At 39.5% G+C, this 24748-nt stretch overlaps 1 protein-coding gene across 1 annotated transcript in view; it reads right to left on the reverse strand.

Annotated features, from left to right (window-relative positions):
* Nucleotides 1-12383, reverse strand: part of Kitlg (KIT ligand) — a 78504-nt gene extending 66121 nt beyond the window's left edge. The window contains exon 1 of the mRNA XM_013018847.1: nt 12213-12383. Within this exon, the coding sequence (XP_012874301.1) occupies nt 12213-12227 (15 nt within the window). The 5' untranslated portion in view covers nt 12228-12383. The remainder of the gene's footprint in view (nt 1-12212) is intronic.
* Nucleotides 12384-24748: the final 12365 nt, after the last annotated feature.

Raw genomic sequence — 24748 nt, forward strand, 5'->3', positions numbered from 1 at the left:
TGAGCTACAGCGCCACTTCCGGTTTTCTGGTAGTTTATTGGAGATAGGAGTCTCACAGTTTCTCCTGCCCGGGCTGGCTTTGAACCGCGATCCTCAGATCTCAGCCTCCTGAGTAGCTAGGATTATAGGCGTGAGCCACCAGAGCCTGGCTTCACCAACTTTTGTTAAAGTAAAATGTTAAAGTATTCAGGACTAATGTGAATTGAATAGAATAGAATTTGACAGAATTATTTGGAAAAAGTGTAACTCCCCCTTTCAATCTTGCAATGGAGAGTTTATAATTCAACTCACTATCTTTAAGACAGGAATCATCACTACTGGTAAGCATACCACTGCAATTTGTTTCATGTTAGTAACAGCTTTAGGCATTGGCTTAGTACTTTCTTTGTGTCATGCTGGGCTGAGCATGTGTGTGTGGTGGGGGGGTGGGGTAATTTCACTTTCTTAACCATATTTGAGAAATTTACAATTGTGTACAATTGTTCACCCTATCTGGCAGATGGGGAAATTGACAGGCAGATGTTTTTGCATGCTTAGCTAATCAAAGCAGATCATCTTCCTGCAGCCTGGTTATCTGAGCCTGTGTCCACCTTGCATCACCCTGCACTGCTAATGAGAAAGTTTCAGAATGCTGGTGGTGGTAAAGATGTTCCAACAGTCATTTGCTAAAAAACAAAAAAATATATATAACATTGATATGCAAAATAATTTTTCACTATGAAAGCAGTTGGTTTGATAAGGAACTACAAAATGAAGACAATACATAAATGGCTTGTCAATTTAAAACCTAGATATAATTACAAGGACATTATTATTAGTTTTCTAGCTGGATACTAGTGGTTCATACCTATGATCTTAGCTACTCAAGAACTTGAGGTCTCAAAGACTGTAATTTTAGGATTGGCCAAGCAGAAAACTTGACTTCATCTGCAAAGTAAACAGCAAGGAGGAGGAGGGGGAGGAAGGAACTTCTGTTTTACATGTTTAATAAGTGAACTTCCCATCACTGTGACAAAATGCCTGAGCCAACCTATTTATAAAGAAGAAGGCTTTGTCTCACAGTGTCAGAGGGTGCAGTTCATAGTTGCTTGGTCCCATTGCTTTGGACCTGGGGTGACCCAGTGCTGTACACTGAGGTAGCAGCATGTGGCAAAACAATTCATTTATCTCATGATGGTTAGGAAGCAAAATGAGAAAGGAAAAAGAGGGGCTGAGCCCCAACATTCCCTATCAGGACATATCCCCAATGACTAACCTCCCTCTACACTTCCAAGAGCGCTACAAACTAGGGGTAAAGCCTTTCACATATAGGCATCTGGAAGACTTTCAACACCCTGAATACAGCCTGGGTTGTATTTATATGCATTTGTCTAAATATGGGGGTATCATATTGCAGTAACTAATAGGCTTAGCTTTAAATCTAAGCTCTTCCACTTTCTTGAATTCTTTTTTTTTCCATTCTTAGACAAGTTTTCTTTTTTTTTTTTTAAATTTTATTTTATTTTATTTGTGAACAAACTGTACAGACAAGTTTTCTTAATCGCTCCGAACTTTAGTTTCCTTATTAGTTAACAAAAATGATAACAGGAATAAAAGCTTGTCATGACAATATGAAATTCACAATATTTTTGCTAGAATCAGGTGAGATAAACTCATATGGTCTGTGATACAGAGTTCCATTCTTGATTAGTAATCAGCAAACACAGTAATAGCAAATAAGCAATATAAAATTAAGCTGATTTTATGATTTCCTTATTCAACAAGCTACTCTTTCACTTCTTAAAAAGCTTGTCTCTGGGCTATTTTGCATAAATGATCTTTTTCCTTGAAAGTGCAGAAAGATGAAGATAAAATTGGAGAAAACCTATTTTGATTTACTAGAATTGTGTTAAAGAAGGTAGTTAACATAAAATAAGGCAGTTAAACTGTGAGGATTACTTTTATTAATCCATGCAGGCAAGCCTTAGAATTAAAGTCAGGAATGACTAATACTGAATTTACATTTTTTTACAGTTAGTGTTCTGTGGTCTGTTATTCTAGCAAAAAAAAATGATTATCTATTAATTGTCATTGGCTGTGACATTTGACAGTCTATCCCTTGTAGCCATTACACCAGTACCTATCAATAGAAACTCACTCCTCTGCCCATTTTAAAGATCTGAAGAGAGAAATTCAAAAAGGAAAATGTACTGCATGTACAGCCAGGAAGAGTTAAAGCCAATACAATATTTCATCTGTAACACTGTACAACATTTTCTCTTGACTCATATGGCCTGTAGTTCTATTGAGTAATAAATGAGTTATGTATTTACTGAAAATTAATCCTGTAGATGGCAAGCAAAGTAGCTTTTGCAATCTTCAATGGAATACATTTGCATATGAAATAGACTAGGGCAGTAGTTAAATTCTGCTGTTTAAAAGAAGAAAAGCCTATAAAAAAATAAATCCATAGCTCATTACTGAATCAAGCATGTGTTAATTTCACAATATCCCATGTGTATTTTCTGGGTATCTGCTCTGCTAGGCAACTGAAATCATGAAATTTTTGTTTTCCAAGTCCTATTACTGGCAACTCTTTTTACCATGTCAATTGCATTAGTTTTTTTTTTTAATTTAGTGTTCTTTGTAAACAGAGTGTGTATTTCTGAATACTGAACAAGCCACACTAAAACACTGCTGTGCCAGCTCTTTGGGTGACAATCTTGGCCATAATTATCTAGACTTGTCAGAGGAAAGATTTCATCTTAGTTTTCTCATCTGTGAAATGGAATTTAAAAATACTACCTCCCCCAAAAAAGTTTAATAAATAAATTAAACATCCTGGAGCTGCTCTCTACTAAATGCTATTCTGGACTAATTTTAGTTTGATTTTATAATACAATGGTGGAAACTAAAACAGCTACAAATTTAAATGTCAAACATTTGACATGCATCACAGTAAATTTCATCCCTTCAAGTTGAATCATTGATATGTGACATTTATACAGAAGTACAAACATTAAGTGGTCAAATGAGCTCTAAATTTAAGTCTTAGGGTTTAATGTTTAAAATTTAAATAACTATGTAAACACTAAGGACTTAGAATTAGCCCTCATATTATAAACATTAGATTTAGAAGTGTGTTGTTATTAGAAGCTTTTGCTAATTTTAAAATTGCTAAAATTTTTTAAATTTTGCTAATTTTAAAAATTTCAAGTAAAATGTGAAAATAAATAAATCAACCTAGCTCAATGCCCTAACATAATTTTCTTTTAAAACCCAAGATTTGAATGGAAAAGAAGAAATCCAAAGCTGAGAAGACAGTTCAATGGTAGCACATTTGACTAATATGTGCAAGGCTTTAGGTTCAATTCCCAACACTGCCCTCCCCCCCCCAAAAAAAAAAGGAGAAAAAGGAAAGAATTGTGTGTGCATGTATAGGTGTGTGTGTGCTCACACATGCACGTATGTACCCATACCAATCCTGGGCTTGAACTCGGTGTGGGCGCTGTTCTTTAGCTTTTTCACTCAGGTTCTCTACCACTTGATCCACACCTATACTTCCAGCTTTCTTGGAGAAAAGTATCTCATGCACTTTCCTTCCCAGGCTCATTGCAGACCATGATCATCAGATCTTAGCCTCCTGTGTAGCTAGGACTATGGACATGAGCCACATCCATTAGTTTCTAAGCAATGTTAAGACATAGATTACTCTGGCTTTGACACATTATAAACACAAACGACCAATTTTAATCACTTTCCTTGGAAGGAAAGTGACTTCTTAAAAAAAAAACAAACTATGATTTGGGCTAAAAGGCATAGTTCAAGTAACAAGGCACCTGTCTAGCAAGTGCAAGGTCCTGAGTTCAAAACCCAAATACAGTTTAAAATACACACACACACAAGCAAAACAAAAAAATATGATTTGTTACAAAAGCAATGTGCAATATAAATCCTATTTTATAATTTGCTGTATCTTTACATAGTTCATTTCATCCAAATATTTAAAATATACAGTAATACAGTAATCACCTGTCTTCATTAATCATGAATGTTTCTAACCTCTTTGTCAGCCCTGCATTTCCATCTCCAGTGCAAACCATCTGGAGGAGAAGCCAAAAGCATCAGCCATTCCCTGTCCTGTGCTAACTTATCTTTGTAAAGAAGAGCAGAAGGATATAAGTGTTGGGGTCAATTGCCTGCCTGACAGAACAGTAAGGATCTCTGGGAAGGTGCAACTCTCTAAAACCACCAGATATCCAGACCAAGGAATCACAAAGACTTTAGTTGATCATCAAAAATGGAACTCCCTGAGGGAAGCTGTGGCTCATTCCTGTGATCCTACTTACTCAGGAGGCTGAGATCTGAAGGATCATGGTTCAAACCCAGCCCAGGCAAGAAAGTCCTTGAGACTCTTATCGCCAATAAATTTTACAGAAAAAAAGCCAGAAGTGGTTTTGTGGCTCTAGTGATAGAGTACTAGCCTTGAGCAAAAGAAATTCAGAGACAGTGCCCAGGCTTTGGGTTCAAGACCCAGGACTGGCAAAAATAAAAATAAAAAATAAATTAAAAAAAAAGGCAATCCCTAATGTGTTTTCTAGTTTGGAACTGTTAAATTGTCCGTTTACACTGAAGCATAATTAATGATTCTAGGCATGATTGCTCAGGTTTGTTTTACAGGCCTTAGGTTTTTTTAGTTCACATTAGAAACTAGTTAAGATGAGAACATTGCTATCTTCCTTCCCTGGGCTCTTCCAGCTAACATACTGCAGTGAATATAAATTTTAATAGTCAGGATACCCACATGGAGAGTGGCAAGATCATTATAACAAGTGATGCTCTCTGTAGCAATCTTAGAAATCAAGGAACTGGTGAGTTTCCAGGAGGCAGTTGTTTAGGGGAGCCTGGAGAAAGGGATCCCCCAGTATACAGCAGAAAACTCATTTAGCACAGGGGAGCCCCTAATGGTTTCTTCACAAAAAGTCAGCCACTATTCAGTGGTGACACAGAGACACGCTACTATAAGAACACACAAAGGCACATTTAGGGGAAAACAGCCAATAATGAGATGTGATTGAGCCCTGGAGTTCAATAATGACACTGAAATGGGAAGGTCATTTGCTTCAGGGATTTTACCTCAAGGTATAAAAAGAGGATTGAGTTATAAGCAGCCACAAGGCTTTTGTTCTAAAGATGAATTTCTGTGGCTGGAAAGGCAACACAGAAATGTAACTACAAGGCAAAACACAAAGCCCCCAGGCGGGCTGTGTTCTGTCTCCCAGGTTTGCACGGGCACACAATCATGCACGGAGCCTGCCCTTTTGACAGAGGTGGCCCAAACTAGCTTTGTCCAGACAATGCGGAGACTGAAGGCTCTACTGACATCTTTTCATACCCTTTTGCATGGTCACCTTAGAGAGCAAAGACCTTGTAAGGCAACTGGGGATATTTCAGCTACTGTCGATGTGCTGGTACATAGAAAAAGCCACCTCACCCCTTTCCCAGACACAACTATGCTCTAATCCACAGCTGTAAAGAGTCTTCAGGCACAGTGCACAGAACAGAATTCCTGCATCCAGGTAACCAAATGCTAGTTAACTGCTATGGGGTGGGGAGTTGGGGAGGGGGAGAGTAGGAGTGAACGAGGTAGAGGGCAGGAATAGCTTCAATTCTAAACTTTGTTTTAATGAGCAGTGAGCAATATTTGGCAAGCACTTTGAAATGAACATTATTGTGGTTTCCCCGGCTCAACTTGTGGCGGAATCTGTGGTTTCTAGGTTAAGGGAAGGTCCAGCTGGTCTTGGGATATTGTCACGTCAACAGAGAAAAAGATTGTATGGCCTCTGACACACAAAGGAAAAGCTGCTGCCTGGCTTCCAAGCTTGCTTCACTCTCAGCTGAGGATGGGCGGTGGGCAAGAGTTCTTCCAAGGAACGGTCCTAGAGCCTGGCAAAAGCCAAGACAAGCAGAGATTTGACAAGGTGTGAAGCACAGACACTACTCCTTTCTTTTCCCACCTGCTGACCCCAACTGCAGCCTCTCATCTTCACTGTCTTCTCAGGACTAGGACTTGAGTGTAACTCAACAACTAAGACTCAGTGACCAGCTCAAGGTCACACGCCTATCAGGATGCAGCACCAAGTCCAGGGGTCTTTCATCCAATTCTTACTGATGGTTTGTACAACAACTTCAGATTTCTCATTTTCTCCCTCTTCATTGAAATCCCATGAACAAAGGTGTTGCAGACTTCAGGGGCAGAAAAGGCAAAGAAGCCTTACCTTGTGTAAACTCATCCCCTGAGGCTATGTACTTTGTCTTAGGACTGGTCCTCACTACCGGAACTTAGATTAGGAGAGCAAAACGAGCTTCTGCCAATTTAAGTACCAATCTTCCTCTATGGGGCAAGGGGGGAAGTTTTGTGGAGCTTGAAATGCTGGTCTTTGTCCCTGAGCTCTTTTGCTCAAGGCTAGTACTCTATCACTTTGAGCCACAGTGCCACTTCCAGTGTTCTGGTGGTTAATTGGAAATAAGAGTCTCAAGGACTTTTCTGAGTAGCTAGGCTTACAGGTATGAGCCACTGGCATCTGGCTATAAATATTCTTTTTCTTTTTTTCTCTTTTGTCAGTTGTAGGGCTTGAACCCAAGGCTAGCACTCTTCTACTTTGAGCCACAGCACTATATCCAGTTCTATGGTGGTTAACTGGAGATAAGAGTCTCATGGACTTTCCTGCCAGGGCTGGCTTTGAACCATGATCCTCAGATCTCAGCCTCCTGAGTAACTAGGATTATAGGCATGAGCCACTGACACCCAGCTGTAAATACCATTTATAAGCAGCATATAAAGTAGCTAAAAGCGGAGCAGTCTAAATTTAAATCATCTTAGATTCTCCCCTTGGCTAGTTAGAATCATAAAACAATGGTGAAAATATACATTCATACTGAAGCAATGGCCATATAAATCTCAAAACTAAAAGAAGCTTAGGGCATGCAGGTTCACTTCTATAAATCCAGCTTTGGAGGCTGAAGCAGAAGCACAAGATTTTGAGTTCAGAAGAAGTCTAGCTTCCATGATAAGACCCTCTCTCTCGAAAAATTAAAATTAAAAAAAAAACCTAAAGAAAGGTTCAATGTTCATTCACCTGGCCTCTCGGCATTTTAGAAAGAGAAAATGTTGGGACAGGCATTTAGAAATCACCTAGTCTTACTTTTCTCATTTCTCAACTGAGCAACAGATTCAAGGAGGTCCAAAGGATTTCCCAAAGTCACACAAGTCAGTATCCAAGTTAATGAAAGAAGTCAAGTCTCTGAATACCCAGGTCAATGTGGCAGCCTAAAAAAACAGTAAGATGTAACTGAAGGACGCAAAGAGAGCTGCATCAAGAATAGATTTCCTTCAAATGACACACATTGTGATTTTAAAAAAAGAAGAAGAAGAAGCAAGAGGCCTAATTATAAGAAAATCTATGTTCTTTTTTGGACAGACAAAAATAGGTAGGGATAGGATAATGATAATCCTTGCAAATTCAGGGCCCCTGTAAACAGTATTTAGTATGCTCCAAATTAAGAGAAAAGGCTCACACACCTTGCTGCATCTATAAATCAGAAGTCTCTAGTCAATGGTTTCCATGAAACAAAGTCCATACAAAACAACCCTGAAAGCAACATATATTATAAAAGCATCTTGGTGTCCTCTCAATTTGTTTAATAAGTTGTTCTGACTACACAGGTGACTAAGACCAAGACCAGAATTCCTGCAGCTGCTCACGACTCACGCACTAGAAAAGCTAAGAGATCACTGCTCAGAGATTTATATCCAAATGCCTTACTCTGATTTACAAAAGGGAACATTAAGGTAATTTAGAAGAGGAGGAAAAATAGCCTTACACTTGGATAATGAAAAAATAAAATGTCACTGCATGTTGCCTGGTAGAGACAAGACACCCTGCAGAAATGAATGCATGGCCTCCCTCAGAAAAGCAAGGGTGAGGACATGAGGGAGAAGAAGCTGACCAAATGCCTTTGGTCTAAAATAAAACAAACCCTCACTCGCATCCATAAAGAACTTAGAAAGAAAGTGTTGAAACAGGAAGCTAAGGCAGAGAAGATGTCCATTTTCTGTTTCCTATTCCAATCGTCTTGTTCATTTTCACTTTTTCAAAGTTAACTTCACATTATCTGTGCCTACAATATCACCTTGTGTTTCTGCACATTTCTAGTTCGACATGTACTCTGACAATTAATAATTAGGTATCAGCCTACAATGGAAAAGAATGGATCTAGATTTCAAAAATACTTGGGCTCTTCCTTTGCTCATGGAACATCATTTACTTGAAATAGCTCAGCTTTTCTCTGCCTTACAAAAGTAAATGGATAGATAATTCTCTTCTCAGGAGCAAATAAACTCAGACTGTATCAAAAGGAAGCCATTGTGCTGGGCCAGAGAGTTACATTAAATATCCTTTAGTCCTCACTACTACTATCTGAGAAGAATCTTGACAACTACTTTATAAACATCATACAGATTACAAAACAGAAATCTCAAGAAGTGGAACCATTTGCCTAAGGTCATTTGTCTCACAAGTGGTAAAACTGGAATTGGAAGGGAAGTCTTTAGAGATTGAAGCTTAGAATCCTTCCTCCAGCCATGCTTCAGGTACTTTCCCAAAAAGGAAAGGAAAATGCAAGAAGTCACCAAGAGTGAAACACAAGGTATTTGAGAAGAGGCTGTCTTTCATGCTATTTAAAGTGGTGGTAAGATTTCAATCACCTACCTATAATTAAAGAATAAACGTGATTCACACCCTGCTATCTACCAATCAGCCATTAAACATAAATAAAATTTAGCAATTTAATTGGTTTGGCATGGACGTTCAGATTTCCATATGGTTATTTTCCTTGTTTTATGTTAACTGTAATCGACTTAGCACTTGAATTTTAAAGTCTTGGCAGAATCTATCAATTAAAAGCTACATAAATTAGGATGATTGATTCAAGACACACATTTCAAAGTGAGTGATCGTAAGGACAAGACTTTAAAATCTTCTTTTCATAAATATGTTAATTTTTTCTATAAAGCACACTTACTTAGATTGTTGCCAATGTGACCAATTTCTTAGATGAAAAAAAAAGAAAGGGATATTTTCTTTGGAATAATGAAAGCAAAAAATTCTATTTGCTTTTTCCTTGAAAGCATCAGTGTACACAAAATGGTTTTTTCTATATTCATAAGATGAATCTTTCCTATCTGAAAGATGAGCCTTTCAGAAACTGACAAGGATCATGAAACCTACAGAGAAACTAACGTATTAATAACTGTGGCCTTGAATATTGAAGCTGGCTAAAACATGATGACCCAATTGTTATTTATGACATCAAAGTATTATGTATTTTTAAATAAATGGCTGTACAATGGAAGAGATACTTTTTTTAAGCCAAACCCACAGTTCCTTAGAAATAGTAAAATCACACAATATGCAGAGTGAAATCTAAAAAAAAAATGCAAAACACTTTTGTTTCTACAGACTTACAACAAAATATGCAGTCACAATTGGTCTTCATGATTATTGCCTGGTACGTGTTTTCCAAATTCTGACATCTATCACATGTACTAAGTAAATGAAACAATCATTCATCAAGCCCCAAGTGGCTGCTGATGGAAATTTCACACTTATTTAGCTTGACTGAAAGGCCAGAATGTCTATGTTCCCAAAATTTTTAGTGAGCTGTGATACTCAAAGTTCTTTAAAATATTATTACATTTTCTTCTTATGCATGTAATAAGAGTATTGGGCCAGTTGGCTTACAGTGGCTCTCTGAGATTAGTGTTATCTTTATAGGGGACTATTTAAACTATTGAACACCAGTAGGTATTCCTTCTTGGCATAGACAACATTAGATTTAATTTTCTTAAGGCCACTAAATTCTATTTCTTCATGTCCAACGTCCTTTTACTACTCTCCATCCATCCAGAGTTGCACAGAAAAATGTCTCGGCAACTTTTGGTTTAGAAAGAGAATCTAATCCCTTCATTTATTACCATGGATTAATTTATTGATTTGGTGCTATTTCCAGGGCCCTCCTTTTGCAGTGACAGGAATGTGGAATCGCTGGCAGTACCCTTAAAAGAAACCTTGAAGGTCATTAGATCCTGAGCAATGAATGCCTTCATTCAACAAGAGCCTGCCCTCAGCCCCTTTAACATCAGCAAGCTGTCTCAAAGGGCCTGCACTTTAACTTGGTCTGCACAGGTCACATTTCTAAAATACTTCCCTTGCTTCAAATGTCTCTGGTCGGCAGCATTGAGTCACTAATGCCACAGCCACAGTGTTTTAGGCTAAACTGACCTCTTTCTAGTTTTCAATGGAACTATTCCATGTAATCCTATTTACATGGCCATTTAATCAAAGAGAGAAAGCAGATTACAGAAGCTCACATTTATTTTGCACAGAGGGTGTAATGATCATCAATCCCATTGACCCTCTGAGTAACTCGATAGTCATTGCTCTGCTTTGGTGTGTTGGACCTTAACCTGAGCTGTCTCCAGTTCTCTAGTTTAAACGAGGAATTGTGCTCTCTTCCTGAACCTAGGGCTCCTCCACCCAGATCTCACCACCACTACTCATTCCAACAGATGCTACTATACAAAGGAATACCTTCCCCGCCCTTGTTTATCATTCTACAAAGCAGAAAGCATGTACACATCAAGCCAGCACAAAGCAACTTTTCTTTGTTGCAAGAATCTTTCATATTTGCGTGGAAACTGCGGTGAGTCTGGGTGTGGTGTCCGTCCAGTGCCTCACCTAATAAACCAACCTGCTTCTAAAGAGTGGAGACAGGTCCTTCAGGACACTTCTGCTCTTACAGACTCTGGGAGAGGACTTTAGAGAATCAGCTTTAATCCAGGCAATATCCCTTCCCCACCTGGGTGGAAAGGCTTTTACTTTTCTTAGTTCTTTCTTAATGTGCATATCTCCATGCCGAATCATTTCTTTATCAGCCACTGGAGGGTCATTCTGCAAAGCTTTTTTTTTTTTTCAAGACACCGGGATGCTTTCGTTCTAAACCGACGATCAGTACAAACCCTCCGTTTTCCTCCCTCCCCACTTCCTTTCCACTGGCGATTGCAATCTCCGGTGGAACGTCTGGGACGGCGAGGGCAGTCTTCCCAACCCGGGGCAGATAACACAGAACAATTCCAATTCTAAAAGGAAGAAGTGAGAGACCGAGCCATCGCCAGAGAGGTGCAAAGGGGTTAACCCGTACGGGCGGCCCTTCCTCAAGCAGGACCCAGCTTCGTGTTTCCAGGAAGAAAAGAATCGAATTGTACTCCCCTCGGGGAGTGTTTTACCCACGGTACTTCATAGATGGGGCACAATTTGGTGGCACTGGGAAGCATCTCAAGATCATTCCAGGTGCACTTTTTAAATGTAACTCCTTCTCCCCTGGCCGCTCTTTTGTAGTGGAAGACGGGGGTGAATGCACGATCGAGGAGGTATCACTCCATCTAGAGCTCGGGAGAAGGCCCACCTAGAGCTGCAAACTAGCCACACACCGCTTGGAAGCCAAGTTTCCCGGGTCGGGGAGTTTCCCCCGGCGCCGCGCTGCCGAGCGCACGCATCCTCGGGGAGCTCGGGGTTTGTCTGGGCTCCAGCAGCCGCATCCCAACCGCGCGCCCACAACCACGTCCCGCGCCCACCCACCTGGGGACCGCACAAAATCGATCTAGCTCTCCCGAGCCAGAGAGGGTGAAGTGCTTCTTCATCGCCTGGAATCCACGAGAAGATGTCTCCCGTGCAAAGACCTGGTGGGGTTACCCCCCCCCACACACACACTGCCACGATAACTTAAGAACTCCCTGGCCAAAGAGCCGACCCTGGGGATCTATCTGATCGGAAAAGCCGTTTCCAACTGACAGCTCCAAAACTTGAGTAGGACCGCGGTTCCAAACTTGTCCACCACCGGCTCCCTACCATCATTCTCACTCCCTTCTCCCCCTAAGCTCAGCCGGCCGGGCGGCGTGGACTCTACACCACGCCTGCCCCCCACGACTCCCGACCCCGCGCCCTGGGGGCTCACCCGGGCGGGCGCAGCCCCCGCAGGTCCCGGACGCCCGTTCCCAGGACGCGCCGGTTTCTCCGTAGCTCGGGGCGCGAATTTTCTTGGAACGACTCCGACCTTCTCCCACACCCCACACCCCACCCTCCACCCCGGCCCCCGGGCGTGCCCTCACTCACTTGTGTCTTCTTCATAAGGAAAGGCAGCGCTGCGATCCAGCCCAGGCAGCGGTGTGGCGACTCCGTTTAGCTGTTCTGGAGCTCCAGCATATTGCACGAGCGGCGGCGGCGGATAGTCCGAGCATTGGGTAGCCCCGAGCGCAGCGCCCTGTCCACGGCTCTCCGCGGCGCTCCCGGGTCCCGGCGCGAGGCAGCGAGTGAAGCTGGGGCCGCCGCCGCGCCGCCGGCGCTTTTATACCGCGTCCTCCCGCCCGCTCCGGACACGCCTCCTTTCCTTCCGGAGCCCCGGCAGCCGCGCTGCGGACGGGGCGAGGCGGGAGACGACGGGCGGTGAATCACCCCCCTTCCCCCGCAAGAAGTTGGAAGGTTTAAGGCCTTGGGTGTTGCACCCCTTTCCCCCTTTGCCGGAGGGGGCCTCGGGCGCTCACGAGCAAAGGGCCGGCGAAGCGGGGCCGCCAGGGGCGCCTTAGGCGAAGCTTAGCAACCTGCAGCCGGCGCTCCCCGCAGCGGGCTGGGCGCGCGGGGCGTCCCTGGTCGGCCTCTGCGCTAGCTCGGTGTTCCGCGCTCCGCCGGGGCTCACCTGGCACCGCCTTGAGACAGGAGAAGCCAGAGCTGGTGTCTGATGATTAGGTGATGCGGGCGAGGAGTGCGCTGGGCTCTGACTGAGCAGAGATTTCACCCCGCCCTGCTTTAGAGAGAGATGGAGAGAGAGAGAGAGAAAGAAAAGTTTAATCGAATCTACCGGCTAGGTTATTCTCTTTGAACGATTGTTTCGTGAAAGAGGAATCTTTATACTATTTAAGGAATCATTGGCCAGGTTTAAGTATTATTAAGAGAGATGCTATTCACAGAATGTTTTATGACTGTTGTGGCTTTACAAACTTAAATTGAAAGAAAATAAAGCCCGATTGACTATTAAACGTGCAGGTCTGTCAACACAGCAAGGGCAGCTTTAATCATCTGAAAGTGCTAACATTAATAGCAGCTAACACCAGTATATAAAGCTCTTATGTATTCTGGACACAGCCCCAGTGCAAAGACCTTTACATAAATTATCTCATTAAATCTTTCTGTGGATCGATCGTTTCCTTGAATCTAGTGGATAAATCATATATATTATATACACATACATATGTATGTATATATATAAAGATAAGTGTGTGATGAACACTATATACATGTATATACATTATATATACATATGATATGTATACCATACTATGTATTACATACAGTATGTACTGTATATAGTATGTGTGTATGTACACATTTACTATATATGCATGTATGTATGTGTGTATGTCCTATTTTAAGGTATAAGACTCAACCTTCGAAAGGTTAGTTTGACCAAAGCACCACCATCCTTAGATAGCAGCAGTCTGGTTGAATTTCCGTTAAAAAAATACAAACTAAAGCATTCCTGATTTTCCAAAATGCTTCAATATTTATTCCTATAACAATATTAAAATGCATCGTATTATTTTTAACTAATCCTTATTTTGTATTTCAGCAAGTATGATATACAAATTTAAGAACGTTATTTTCTTAAGAGTAGGATGCCCTTAATTAGTTGTCTGTCTTGATTTAAAATATACATGATAAACCTTCAGCCATACCAGAAATTAAAAAAAAAAACTAAGTAAACGTTGAGGCTCACTGTGATTGTTTCCTATTGCTGCTGTAAACGCTTAGCACATATTAAGTGTGTCAAACAAGACAAATGTATCTTTGAGTTGGAGGTCAAAAGTCCAAAATGGCTCTCACTGGGCTAACATCAGCTGTTAGCAAGACTGCATTCTTTCTGAGGGAGAATTCATTTCCTTGACTTCCCCAGCTTCCAGAGGCTGTCAGCCTTGCTTGGTTTACAGTGGTCTTGTTTTCAAAGGCTTAAGGTCCTTCAGTCAAACCACTCTCTCATCTTCCTCCTCCCTTTTACACTCCTAAGGATTTTGGTGTTTGTAAGCAACCTGATTGGTAATCCAGGATCATCTGCACAATTGAAGATCAATTGTTTAGCAACGTTAACTCCAGATAAAGTCTTAATTCTTCTTTGTCCTGGCATTCCCTGGTAACAACATATCTACAGATTAAGACAAGAATACCCCGGAGGGTAGCATGCTATCTTTGTATTTACTAACCTGGACCGTAAACAAATTCTCAAAGAGTAGCAGTAAGAATGATGGGCTCAATACATCACTATTCATCCATGTGACTATCCATGGACTCCTACATAGTTAGAAACATCAAATATTTAAGAAAGAGAAAATTGAAAGCATTAAATAACGTATTTTATTTTCAACAGATTCTGTAGCACCATTTTGAACAGGAATAGAATAAAGGTTGAAAACAGCAGCCAATGTGACCCTTTGGAAAATTATTAAACTAAGTGGTTCTTCTCTGGTAATCCTACTCCTCACAGACAGAGACACCCTTGGCTATCATGTTGCTTTGCCAGATTCTTCCAGATAGTTTCAGGGCCAATACTCTTAAGATTTAGTTATTTAGTCTAATAGGAAGTGAAACAATTTTGAGGACAATTGATTCTATTTCAAATTCTACTCCAGGCTGTGAGATCTGGTCTCAAAATTTTGGCAATGTGATATCCATAATTATAAATAGATGCACAGATTAACTCAATCATTTGTCAAGTGAGTATATACTTTTTTCAAAAAAAAAGTCTAATTTAAAAATACCGAGGAATAGTATTTTAAGTGGGCAGATGCTTAAAACACTGTTGTCTATTGATTACCCATATAAGAATTAGCTGTATGAAGAATTAGTGTATGAATAAGATGTGATAGCTTTAGCATAGCAAATGTCTTTGGTAAGAGTCAAGTATTTGGACAGGGGGTAATTTCCTCCAGTATTATTAAAATATATTTCAAAAATAAAAATTGTATATGTTTGTCATGTAGAGCATGATATGTTGATGTGTATATACATTGTGAAATTATTAACTCTAACATATGTAGCCTCAAACATCCATTATTTGGAGGGAAGATGAAAATATTTAAGATAATCATTAACTATAGTCACTCTGCTTTACAAAAATCTTCAGAATTTATTCCTATGAAGCTAAATGAACTTTTCTGTCCTTCCTACAACAACAAAAAGTTTTCTGTGAATTTATATTCTATATAATGTGCAACAGTAAGTAGACAATAGGTAGTGTTGGTTATGAATGCTACTGAAGCCTGGGAACCATAGACTGTACTAATTTTATGAAGTAAATTAGAAGGAAAAGCCTGATGAGTTGGGAAGGATTTAAAGAAAGCAGATACTGAATCTATCTAACATACACTTTATTGTTTGTCATTCATCTGCTGTATTCATCTGGCACACTCTTCTTCCTTCTCTTCTTTTTCCCGTCAGTCATCTTTGTCTTCTCCTCATTACCACTCTGTGTCTCTAGCTACAATAATGTTGTCATTTATTTTCTTGCCTGTAACTCTTAATTCATTTTCTGTTGCTCTAACAAAGTTCTTGAGACTGGGTAGTTGATAGAGTCAAGGTCAATTTAACTCATTATCGTAGAACCTAGGAAGTATAAGAACATGGCACTGGCATCTTCTTGGAATCAGTAGAGAACCTCATGCTGCTTCATCAGATGGTGGAGGGCATCACATGGCTAAGCCACAGGGAGCACTGGGAGCTTACATAACAGAGATGCTCCCATGATAACCCATTAATCTATAAGAGAAATAATGTATTCATGAGGGCTGAGCTGTCAGGACCCAATCACCTCTGCGAAGTCCCACTTCCCAATGCTACTACTGTGAGGACCAATGCTCACACATGAGTTCCAGGGACATACACAAACGCCACTGCAACTCACACTGTTTCATAGCAATCAGGTGTGTAATCGGATTACTTAAAGTTAAGTCAAATGTACATAAAGGAGATATCAAAGGGGTTATAAAAACCTTGCATGCAAACCAATGATTGTAGGTAAGCTCCAGGAGATCAGAAATTAGTTGGAAAGAACAGCCCTGTTTTTTGTGTGTAGCAGTACTGGGCTTTGAACCCGGGGCCTTGAACTTGGGAGGCAGGCATACTTTCTCGTGAGTCACGTCCTCTTGAAAGAACAAATGTTTCAATCTGACTTTTGAGAGAAGCCAAAAGCCAGTATTCAGTCTGTGAGCAGAAGAGAACCAGTGAACTACTTAAAAGTTAATGATAATACATGCCTATAAATCCTTGCTCTTGGGAAACAGAGACAGTAGAATCCCAAATTCCAGGCCATCCTGGACTATGTAAGAGATCCTGTTTCAAAATAAACTAAACGAAGTCTGAAAGTTAATATAAGGCTGGGTTAAAGCAGGCGTTGGTGGTAATCCCAGCTACTCAGGAGGCTGAGATCTGAGGATGGCGGTTCAAAGCCAGCCCAGGCAAGGAAAGTCTGTGAGACTCTTATCTCCAATAAACCACCAGGAGAAAAACAGAAGTGGCACTGTGGCTCAAGTAGTAGAGCACTTGCCTTGAGCTGAAGAGTTGAGGGACAGTGCCCAGGCCCAGAGTTCAAGACCCATGACCAAAAAGAAAAGGATGGGTTATGTTCCAAATGGACAGGAAGCCTGAGGATACTATCCAGAAGTAGTAGGCTTCCATCCCAACATTCAGAGAGTTCAACATGTCAAATGTAGAAAGTGTTCTTGTGATTAGGCAGACTTGCATATTCACTATGCTAGTTGATTCTTGGTACTTTCTTAAAAGTTAATTTATTGGAGACTATTCACAGCTAGGAACCTGGAATAAGGAAACTTGTCAGGGATACTATTTCTTAGAGGGAAAGGTACAAGGAGTGTGATGGAGGGAATGCAATTGACTAGAGCACAGCATTGACCTGGAGCAATGACATTATATAACTGCTATAGGATAATGAGAGACAGACAGACAGAGACAGAGACAGACAGAGAGTTAGAAACAAAGAGAACCTATAGAAGAGAATTTTCTTAGTTGCCTTCTAAGGCATTGCTGTTAAAAGACAAGTTAAACACAAGTTTCATTTAGTGAATAAAATGTGCAAGTCTTTCATGTGTAAAAGCAATAGCTCAGGTAGGCACTGGTGGCTCATGCCTTATTCCTAACCACTCAGGAGACTGAGATCTGAGAATCACGGTTCAAAGCCAGCCCAGGCAGGAAAGTCCATGAAACTCTTATTTCCAATAAACCACCAGAAAACCAGAAGTGGCGTTGTAGCTCAAGTGGTAGAGCGCTAGCCTTGAGCTGAAGAGCTGAGGGACAGCGCTCAGGCCCAGAGTTCAAACCCCATGACCAACAAAAAAAAAAAGAAAAAATATCTCATATTCATCCCAACTTTGTATCTATCTTCCTTTACACACACACACACACACACACACACACATATTATTTTCATTATCCTTCTTTACAAAGAGGCTACCCAAACTGAGACTAGTTTTGTCATACAAAAATAGACCAAAGGAAACCCTCTCTTCCTGACTTTGGATGACTAGGGAAGGGGAAAAGGAGAATAAGAGACTTAGAGCAGGGCCTACCTGCTAATATTTTTTTTTTTGGTTTGAACTCAGGGCCTGGACTCTGTCCCTAAGCATTTTGTTTTGCTCAAGGCTGGCCCTCTACCACTTGATCCACAATGCTACTTTGATTTTGAGTGGTTAATTGGAGACAAGAGTCTCATGGGGACTTTTCTGCCAGGGCTGGCTCTGGGCTGGCTTCAAACCATGATCCTGAGATCTCAACCTCCTGAGTAATTAGGATTACAGACATAAGCCATCTACTCCTGGCTTAGATGCTATAATTTATTTTTAAACTAATCTTGCCTGGTTGCTCATGCCTGTAATCCTAGATATTCAGGAGTCTGAGTTCTAGAAAAATGAGGTTCAAAGCCAGTCTGGACAGGGAAGTGTTTGAGACTCATCTCCAAAATAATCAGCAAAAAGCCAAGATGGAGGAATAGAGCAAGTGGTAGAGTACCAGCTAAGTAATCAGGTATCCCTGAGTTTTAACCCAGGTATCAGAGAAACAAACCTTCCCAGTGCTTGGGAACAAGTTAAGAAGTAGACATATTAAATAATAATATCTGAACAAATTTTGGTATTCTGATAATATTCAGTTTTCTTTTCTTAAATTTGCATTGAGACAGGATTTCATTCCAGTTATGGTAAGGTGTTCTTCTGAATATTGAAGCTGCCTTGTAGAAGTTTAGAAGCTGTGGTTGTGGGTTGTCATTTAAATTCGTACATTTAGAGAAAGCATTTTAATGTTATGTATTTGATTGATTTTAAAGGGTTGCATTGTAGCATGAAGAACACATTTAAATAAAATGAAATTCTAAATTAAAAAAAAAGATTCACTTCTTATGTAACTGCTTTCCCTACTAAAATCTCTTTGGTGACTTGCCATTGTTCTTGAGGTAAAGTATCTTCACAAAGAAAATAAATTCTAAGGTTCTTCACAATTTGGCTGCAATATTTATAGCTCCTGAAGCTCGTGTATTGTATGATCCACTTCCTTTTAAGTAGCCATATTGGACATCTCCACATTTCCTCTGAAATCTTTGTTCCAGTGTTCACATTGTTCTTTAGGCCTGGAGTAGCTTTTCCTTCTGTTTTCTGCCTGAAATCTCCTTTTCATTACTGAATGCCTAGTTCAAATATCACTTCCTCTTTGAAGGAGAATAGTTGCTCGTCCCTTACAGCTTCAATTAGGTTTACTGTTAATGGGGAAATTAATTTGTAATACATGAGCCTCCACTCAGTGAAGGAGAAAGGGGTGCTGCTCAGAAACTTCTAAGTAAAAGAATAAAATGGGTCACAAGCATTTCATGGGGCTACTTTCGAGAGAAAAATGCACGTAGAACTTGATCAGTAAACTATTTTTTGTATCATTCTCTCTTTTTTTTAAGATTTTTAAAACTTTTATTGCAAAGGTGATTAGAGGGGTTATGAGTCATGAGTACGATTCCTTTTGAAAAGTGTCACCCACCCCTCTTCATTCTCTCCCAGTGTTTCCCTTCCCAGCTTCTCTCTTTCCCTCCCCAAGTTACATAGTTCATTTCCAACATAATATCTAGTAGATTTTGCTGCTGAATTTGTATCATTCTTTACGACTATGGGTTTAATATAATTTTTTAAATTTTTCATTATTTTTAATAAAAGAAATAAGGTTTATTTTTTATTAAACTGAAGCCAAATTTTGGCAAAATTTAATTATACAGCTAATTTGAAGCTAAAGCAATTAAGACCCTATATGAGCTATCGTGTGACACAATGAAAGGGAGAATCTGTAGCTCCAGAACTGACTTATGTAACAAGTTTCAATTCATCCAGAAGCAGTATTTCCAAGGAATCCAGGTCATAGAGTAAGTATTCTAACCTCGAAAGTAAAAGAAGTAAACACTATTTTTTGAGAGAAGTCAGAGTCTTTTTGTATTGCCCAAGTTAGCCTTCTGGGTCTTCAGCCACTATTATTTGCTTTTATTTTTTTTAATTTGTTGATCTATTTATTTAAGGAGGTGTCAGGATCGCTCGTTTTTTAGTCAAGGCTGACCTCAAAAAATTCTCCTGCCTTACCTTTTTGAGTGCTTGAATTACCAGCATGTACCACCATGTTTGTAACGATTTTATCGGTGATATATTTTTAATGAGATGGTGATATTTTTGGAGAATAATTTCTAGGAAAGAAAAACATGAAATTTATTTTTCTCAATGAAATGTATATTGTGGGAATATACTTCTCTATAAATTATGGGAATATACTTCTCTATATTTTATGTTCTCTAAATATAAGAGAGATTTGGATACATATGCTCTACATGCTCATATCTTGTAATACCAGAACTTTACAAATTTTACACATCTTTATTCTCCATAGGTATATAAAACCCTATTATACTATTGCACAATGTTGAATAATTTTATATTAGTTTTCACATATATCTCATAGATTGTATGCATATGAAATAAATTAATTTAGGGCAGTGTTTTTGGCAGTGATATTCTATTTCAGTGATTTGGTTTTAAAAGAGATTTGTGACTTCAACTGTGGCAATGTTCTTTTTTTATATTCTATTTTTGAAATGTGTGACCTCTAATGAATCATTTCAATGAGAGGTTTCTAGAGTATGGCTTATTGCCTAACTGACAAGTTTGTTCTGCGACGCTTGAAATGACAAAGCTAGTGAATAGTGTAGGGGTAGAGAGAAATGTACAAGATGTAATGCAACTCCCCTAAGTGATCTCTCCTAACAAAAGTACATAGAATCATAGAGAAGCTATCGCCTAGTTGCAACTTCCTTCTTCTTTGCAGGTTGGTGATAGTGAGGAAAAAGGAATAGATCTGATATTAAGGCATCTAGAAGAGAGATATGTTTTTCTAATGTGGATTCATTCCACAGTCTGAAATGGTAGTCATGTAGTTACTTTCCTTTCCTTTCTTTTAAGGAGATGTGCAGCTTGTTCAGACAAATAGCAGATTTTTTTCATGTCTCTCTCCAACGTCATCAGACCACTTATCAAGCTTGGATAAAAGACATTTGTTAACAATGTACCTCATTGTCTGTATTTTCTCTCAGCTAGAAACTTACTATTTGCAGTGACCCCATCTTTAGAGGTTATGGGGATCTTGACCAGCTTTAAACCAGAAGCCTTGAGGGAAGAGATGGCTTTGGGGATGACAAGATTCAAACTTTGACTGTCTGTGAAGAAGCCCCAGACAATGTCATCACTGGCCACATGCACCTTTCCCACATTAATTCTCATTATCCTGATTCCATCTGAGGTTGTCACTCTGTTAAGATAACAGATTTTTTACAGTAAGATAACAGATTTTTTTATCCTGAGAACTACAGTCAAGCTGAGACTAAGGATGCGAAGAGATGACTATAGGCATAATTCCCAATTTCATACACCTATTGCTTATTTGTCATGATAAGAAATGAATGCTTAAATTGAGTTAATTCTTGCTATGATGTCTTTCATTTCCTGAAAAATACACAGTATGGTAGTATTGCATTTGTACTATTTATTTGAGTGGGGCTATATTCCACATGTTATGTGAATATTCTGTGCAGGAATTGTAGTCCTGAAATGAAGTCTCACCCTCAGGAAGATAGTAACAGAAGCACTTTTTTTTTTAACAGATCTATATTACCCAAGAATGTTGAAAATGTCTCAGAAAAAAAGAATATTTTTCTTATTCATAAATATCATACTATAAGTAAAAATGGCAGCCTCTTAGCCATCATCATTAATGAAAGAAGAGAGCTCTCACTGGTAAAACTCAACTTTTCAGAATATATGGGTTAGTTAAATTATTTTACAGACATAAACATGAGAAAGGTATAAAATTTCAAGGAGGTCTAAAGTTTTTATAGAAAAGATGATAGGGAATTAAAATAGCCAGGTTTCTCATTCAGCTATTGATTCCAGGAATAGGAGTTTGTCTTGAGCAAATAGCATTGAGAGACATATTTAATTGTACCAGGGTTTGGGTCTTCATCAAACTTTAAAGAATATATTTTGTATAGTCTGATTTATAGTCACATATTAATGTATTGTTACAAATTTGTCATGATTTAATTAGCTCTTTTTTTCTACCAGTACATACTTTTGAAAAAATACTATTTTTCTTTGAAGTAGAAGTTTGGGCAAAGTTATTGTGAATTAAATGTATATTAAAATTTTAAGTATGTGGAGCCACCAGGCACAGTGGCTCACTCCCATAATCTTAACTATTCATGAAAAGTGGTTCAAGGGCAGACTAGGCAAAAAGTCAGTGAAACTTCATCTCAACAACAACCTAAAATTAGCTGTGCACTGTCATTTGTGTCTGTTACCCCAGGCAAAAGGGGGGTGCTGTTGAAGTGACTTATGTGGTAAAGCACCTGCCTCACGAGGATACGGTCCTGAGTTCACACCCCAGTACCACCAAACATGAATACATGTGTGAGAGCTATTTTCACAGGTACTTTACAAATGCATGTTACAGTTTGATGTTACAGTTTGAAATCAGAATATTTTTTTCATATCTTTATAGGTGGCCAAACTTGACCTGTGACTTGCTTTCCATCGGATCTGATGGCTACAGAATCTGCTGTAGAGAATCTAAGAGTTGTGTATACTGAAAGAGTTTGAGGGCAGTTTATAATCATGCATGGAGCACTTACTAAGCAGTACATGTATTGCTTCAAATTAAATTATGCTCAACACAATAGTACTTCACAATACTTCTGCTGTTATTTGTTATTGTTCTTGTTTGGAATAAGCCATTCATGCTTAGTGTGGTCATTATTTGGGGAAAGTGAATTAGGATGATCAAGTCCACCTGTGAGGTGGGTACAATTACCCTGGTTTACAGATGAGGAAATTATGTCTCAACATAGTCAAAGTACAGCCCCACCCCCAAAGTCGCCAAACTAGATAGTGGTCAATTTGACATTCAACCTGTGTTTTGGTGATTCTTTTTTTTTTTTTTTTTTTTGCCGGTCATGGGGCCTGAACTCTGGGCCTGGGCACTGTCCCTCAGCTCTTCAGCTCAAGGCTAGTGCTCTACCACTGGAGCCACAGCGCCACTTCCGGCTTTTTCTGTTTATGTGGTGCTGAGGAATCGAACCCAGGGCCTCATGCTTGCAAGACATGCACATTACCGCTGAGCTACCTTCCCAGCCCCTGTTTTGGGATTCTAAAAAGTTCACAGTTCTCATGATGATGTTTTCTGATATTCTTTAATAATTCCTTATTGTTCAAGAGAAACATTTGTAGGCTAAGAAGCCAGTGAAATATTTCTTATACTGTAGTATTTATATCATGGGGTTTTCTTTTTTTCTTCTTTAAATTTTTTTATTTTATATTTTATTATTTTTTATTGTGAAAATACCGTACAGAGGGGTTACAATTACATGGGCAAGGTAATGAGTACATTTATCAAGCATTTCTTATCTGGGCTTAAAGGTTAAAAAAAAAGTAATGTCAAATCCTAGAGCATGCTGGGTAGCTACTAGGACTGCAGGATAATTAGACATCTTTCAAAGCAGTACTCTAGGCATGGAAAATGTCCTTAAAGGACTGTGACTCAAAAGACTGATTTCCTGACAATGGAGGGCTCCAAAAGCGGAAAACAGTTCTTTTATAGAGCAAAGGATCTACTTAGGCTAGCACTGAGGTTTTTTGGGAGGTAAACACTGGAAGCTGAAGATTATCTGTACTTACTTTTTTCCTAATCCCTGTCATTGGGTTACCAGACCTTCCTATAGCTATAACCTTTGTGTTTGTCGGTGTATCTTGATCACCTCTCAGTGCCAGGTGAGAAGCTGCCTTCATCCGGTCTCCAATGGTGCTATCCAGAAAAAGAGAAATAAAAAAGTTTGCATTGAGCAGAAATAAGATCTGAAAACAGTGACAGGACACCTACAGAAAGTATTTGAAGAAGGAAGAATTCCCAGGGAGCAGGTTCACTAAAGAATAGTCTGCCCCCTAGGATACTGTGGACAAAGAGGGCTGGCTAAAATCTTGATTATTTGCAGCAGTACAAAGTTTTTCTATTTGAACTTTACTACAAAAAGTTTTTTTTTGTCAGTTTCTCTTTGTACTGAAGCTACCCTCCTAAATTTAATGCATCAAAGAACTGGCATTGTTAGGGGAAATAATCCTTGAACTCAGCGATATATGGAGAGATCCAAAAAAAAAAAAAAAAGAACCGTTACCCACACCTTTCTCTCTGGAATCAAAATAGGACAGGTTTGACTTTTGAAGACCCATTGAATCAGATAGAACACAGAAAAGCCTTCCCAGCTGGAGCGGGAGAAGGAAATGAACAAGGAAGTTATAAAACATAAATGATTTATGTCACAACTGCTTATTAAATGGTGGAGGTGCAGTTCCCTTATCTAGCAGATCTTTTTACTCTAGGCACTAGTAAAAAAGAATGTCAGTTTGTAGATGACCCACCTGGATTTAAATCCTGGTATCTTCAGTGTCTGCCTGGGAAGTGGTAGAGGAGTTTCTTTAGCCTCTGTGTGCTGCAGTTTCCTAGGTTAAGTGGAGCTCTCATAGTAGTGTCAGAACCTGTCTGCATCAATCACTAGCTGTCAGTGTGGTTTGGGGCCACTCAATCTCAGTGTCTCTAAAATGGAAATAATAATGCTTCCTTGATCCCTTCTACTTTTCCCTGAACACAGGGGCAAACCATACAGGACTCATGCTCTGAATGATTTTTTTTCTTTCATATGGAGTCAATAATGACAAACTTGTAGCAGCATTTTAAAGATTAAACCATAATGTATTCCAAGTCTCTAGTTTGAGTAGGGAATGAGGAGAGAGGAAAAAAGAGAGTGAGAGAGGAGACAAATCTAACCAAATTATAATATATGAGCAAGTGAAATACCATGATGAAAGCACATAGTACAATTAATATACACCAAAAAATGAGAAATATATAGATAATATATAGATGATATGAAATTAAAATAGGCTTTATTTGGGGTATGGTACCCGAGTGAGTGGGGTAGACCAAAAGAGAAGTTGAGTGAGGGTGAATATTGTCACTATACTTTTGCA

This window comes from Dipodomys ordii, unplaced genomic scaffold (genome assembly GCF_000151885.1).
Source record: "Dipodomys ordii isolate 6190 unplaced genomic scaffold, Dord_2.0 Scaffold3, whole genome shotgun sequence".
In the NCBI taxonomy this organism is placed as follows: domain Eukaryota; kingdom Metazoa; phylum Chordata; class Mammalia; order Rodentia; family Heteromyidae; genus Dipodomys; species Dipodomys ordii.